Below are 2820 nucleotides of genomic sequence, written 5' to 3'. Positions count from 1 at the left end.
TCATTTCATAATTGAGTTATACAAATTTCTTAAGCTTTAGATTTAAGTACAATTATAATTAGATTTTGTTATATTATACCAATAATCTCCTAGTGCACATTTTTCAAGTATTAGTATTAATACAAGTGAGGCGCACAAAATATACGGAATCCAAAATCTATTAGTTTAGATTACATTAATGTGATTATACTGATAAAATAAAACAGAAATTATAAAATGAGTGTACAACATAATGCTCCTTTTGTTCCAAATTAATTAATTTATATTCTTTTTAACATTCCAAACTAAATGACTCATTTTTTCTTTTAACAAAAATTAATATTTTTAATTTTCCCACCTTTTTCTCTTTCACTTATTTATTTAATTTTTTATGAAGATTTTATTTCTCCAGCTAGCTCACTAAACACCCTTTTTAAATTTTTATGTCAAAAAAATGCATCGATTAAACTTGGGATGAAGAAGAAGGCGACATAAATAATTACTACTAGTAATTTGATAGGCTTGGTCAAGGAAGTTGGGCTTTCTATAGTCTTTTCCCACCAATATATTAAGAAAAGATTATTGTCATTTTACTGACCCTGGCCCCACCCCCCAAATAAGGCACTAAGTTTTAAAAGTCTTTATAATTTGTCCTCAAAAACCTTGATGTAAGAATTCTAACAATGCCAAGTACAAAATATCAACAAACAAACAACAGAAAAACACAAACCCCATCATTCATTTCCCAATCAAAATCAACCCTCAAAACAGCATTTGAGAAGAAGAAAAGTTGAAGAGGGTGAAGGCTATGGACAGACTGATCAAACCAGAAGTTCAAGAACTCAACTTCTCATTCACCAAAGGCCACAAATGCACCCAAACCTTCAACCTCACTAACCTAATGCACACCATGCCAGTTGCTGTTTCCCTCACATCAACCGATCCATCTCTTTTTTCTCTCCACCCTTGTCTCTCTGTCATCCCCCCTCTCTCCACTGCCTCCTTCTCCCTCTCCTTGACCAAGCCTCACCACCAGCCTCCCCTCTCCACCCCTCCAGCCGTCGTCGTTCGCTCCTCGATGCTCCCCACGAGAAAGGCCAGCCATGATCACCTCCTCCACCTCTTCTCCAAGCCTGGCCCTCATATCTTCAAGGACGCCACCATTCCTATCTCTTTCGTCGGCCTAAACGTCGCGCAGTTTCTCCTCTCGCCTTGTTCCAATTCCCTCGAGCTCGATTTCCAATTCTCCAAGGCCATCTCTGTCTGTGATGAGAAGCAGCTCTCCTCTCTGCTCAGATCCGCGGTTGCGAATGGGAAATCTCACTTTATTTCGACACTGATCGAGGCAGGGGCGGATGTTGGTAGCCGCAGAGAGAGGTGTGATGAGGAGGAGACTCTCATGTGTTTAGCTGTCAAATCTGGAAAGATTGAGTCTGTGGAGATCTTGATTGAATCCGGATGCGTGGTTGATCCTAGCGTTGACCTTCTGTTACACGTGGCCGTCGCGGCGAACCACGTGGACATGATGGAGATCGTGTGCCTGAGCTTCGTGGATCTTGATTTAAACGCGGTGGATATGCAGGGCAGGACTGCCCTGCATATCGCTGCCCTGAATGGCCATGCTGAGGCCATTCAGTTTCTCATCTCAGTGGGGGCTGACGTGGATGTCACCGACCGCGAGGGGTGGACCCCGCTGCATTTTGCAGCGGAGAATGGCCACCTGGACGCGGTGGAGCGGTTACTAGCCCAGGCGGTGTTTGCCAAGTACGCGGTGAACAGGGATGGCAAGACCGCGTTTGGGCTGGCGGTGGAGAGGGGGAACTCGCACCTCTACGACGTGCTGCAGCTGGGGGATGCGCTGCAGAGGGCGGCCAGGCTGGACGACGTGCACGCGATGAAGAGCTGCCTGGCTCAGGGGGCGAAGGTGAATGGGGTGGATCAGAATGGGTGGAGTCCCCTGCATAGGGCGGCGTTCAAGGGGCATTTGGAGAGTGTGAGGCTTCTCGTGAGCCACGGGGCTCGTGTTGATTCGGTTGATGGGTCGGGATATACTCCGCTGCTGAGGGCGGTCGAGGCGGGGCATGTGGAGGTAGCTATGTACTTGTTGTCTCATGGGGCTAAGGCCAGCCTCAAGAGTTTGAGTGGGGTGGTCAAGTTTGATTTGGAGGGTTTCAAGAAACATCCTTCTCTTGTCAACCCTTTACATTAGATGGAGAGAGGGGTTTTGATGTTTGTACATATGAAATTTTGGTTTTTTTTTGGGTGCAGTATAGATAATGAGAAGAATGTGATCAGATTTTTGTATCTGTTGATATTAGCCCTGCTCTTTATGTTCTCTTTTGGGTGATGTTCTTGAATACTGAACTCATGTAATGAAATCAAAATGAAATCTTAAGTGTAAGTTGATTTCTTTTTTGTTGTTCTTGATTGAAATATGTGAAGGAATGTATTTGAGATTCATAAGATTCTATCTAAACTCTTATTATGATTTACTTAAAATTTGGTGACCCAGCTAGTTGTGGTTTAGTTAGAAAGTGGAGTAATTTGAATATGGATATTCCGTAGAATATTTCACAAGCAAACGACTTTTCTATATGACATAGTCACCATATAACATTAGTATATCAAAATACCTAATTTTAAAGAATACTCAAGTGTTGGAAAAAGACCAGCTGCTTAGTCCGAGATAATGCTAGCTAGTAGTATTAATTTCGAAGACTATGGTTTGGAAAAATCGCAATTTAATTAGCAAGCCATTCTTCGAAAAGCATATAACATAGCATCCAATTATTTAATATTCAAAATAGAGAGACAAACTCTCGATTCCACCTAGTCGGGTGA

General features: G+C 42.7%; 1 protein-coding gene across 1 annotated transcript; it reads left to right on the top strand.

Moving 5' to 3' along the window:
- The first annotated feature begins 652 nt into the window (after positions 1-652).
- Positions 653-2389, top strand: LOC125206324 (protein VAPYRIN-LIKE-like). The gene has a single exon (XM_048105595.2). The coding sequence runs from the start codon at positions 788-790 to the stop codon at positions 2186-2188; it is 1401 nt and encodes a 466-aa protein (XP_047961552.2). The 5' UTR covers positions 653-787; the 3' UTR covers positions 2189-2389.
- The last annotated feature ends 431 nt before the right edge of the window (positions 2390-2820 follow it).

Source organism: Salvia hispanica, chromosome 6 (genome assembly GCF_029641045.1).
Source record: "Salvia hispanica isolate PSC_SH4W2 chromosome 6, Shi_PSC_v1, whole genome shotgun sequence".
Classification (NCBI taxonomy): domain Eukaryota; kingdom Viridiplantae; phylum Streptophyta; class Magnoliopsida; order Lamiales; family Lamiaceae; genus Salvia; species Salvia hispanica.
Note: the sequence above shows the minus strand (reverse complement) of the source record. Positions and strands in the feature narration are given on the sequence as shown.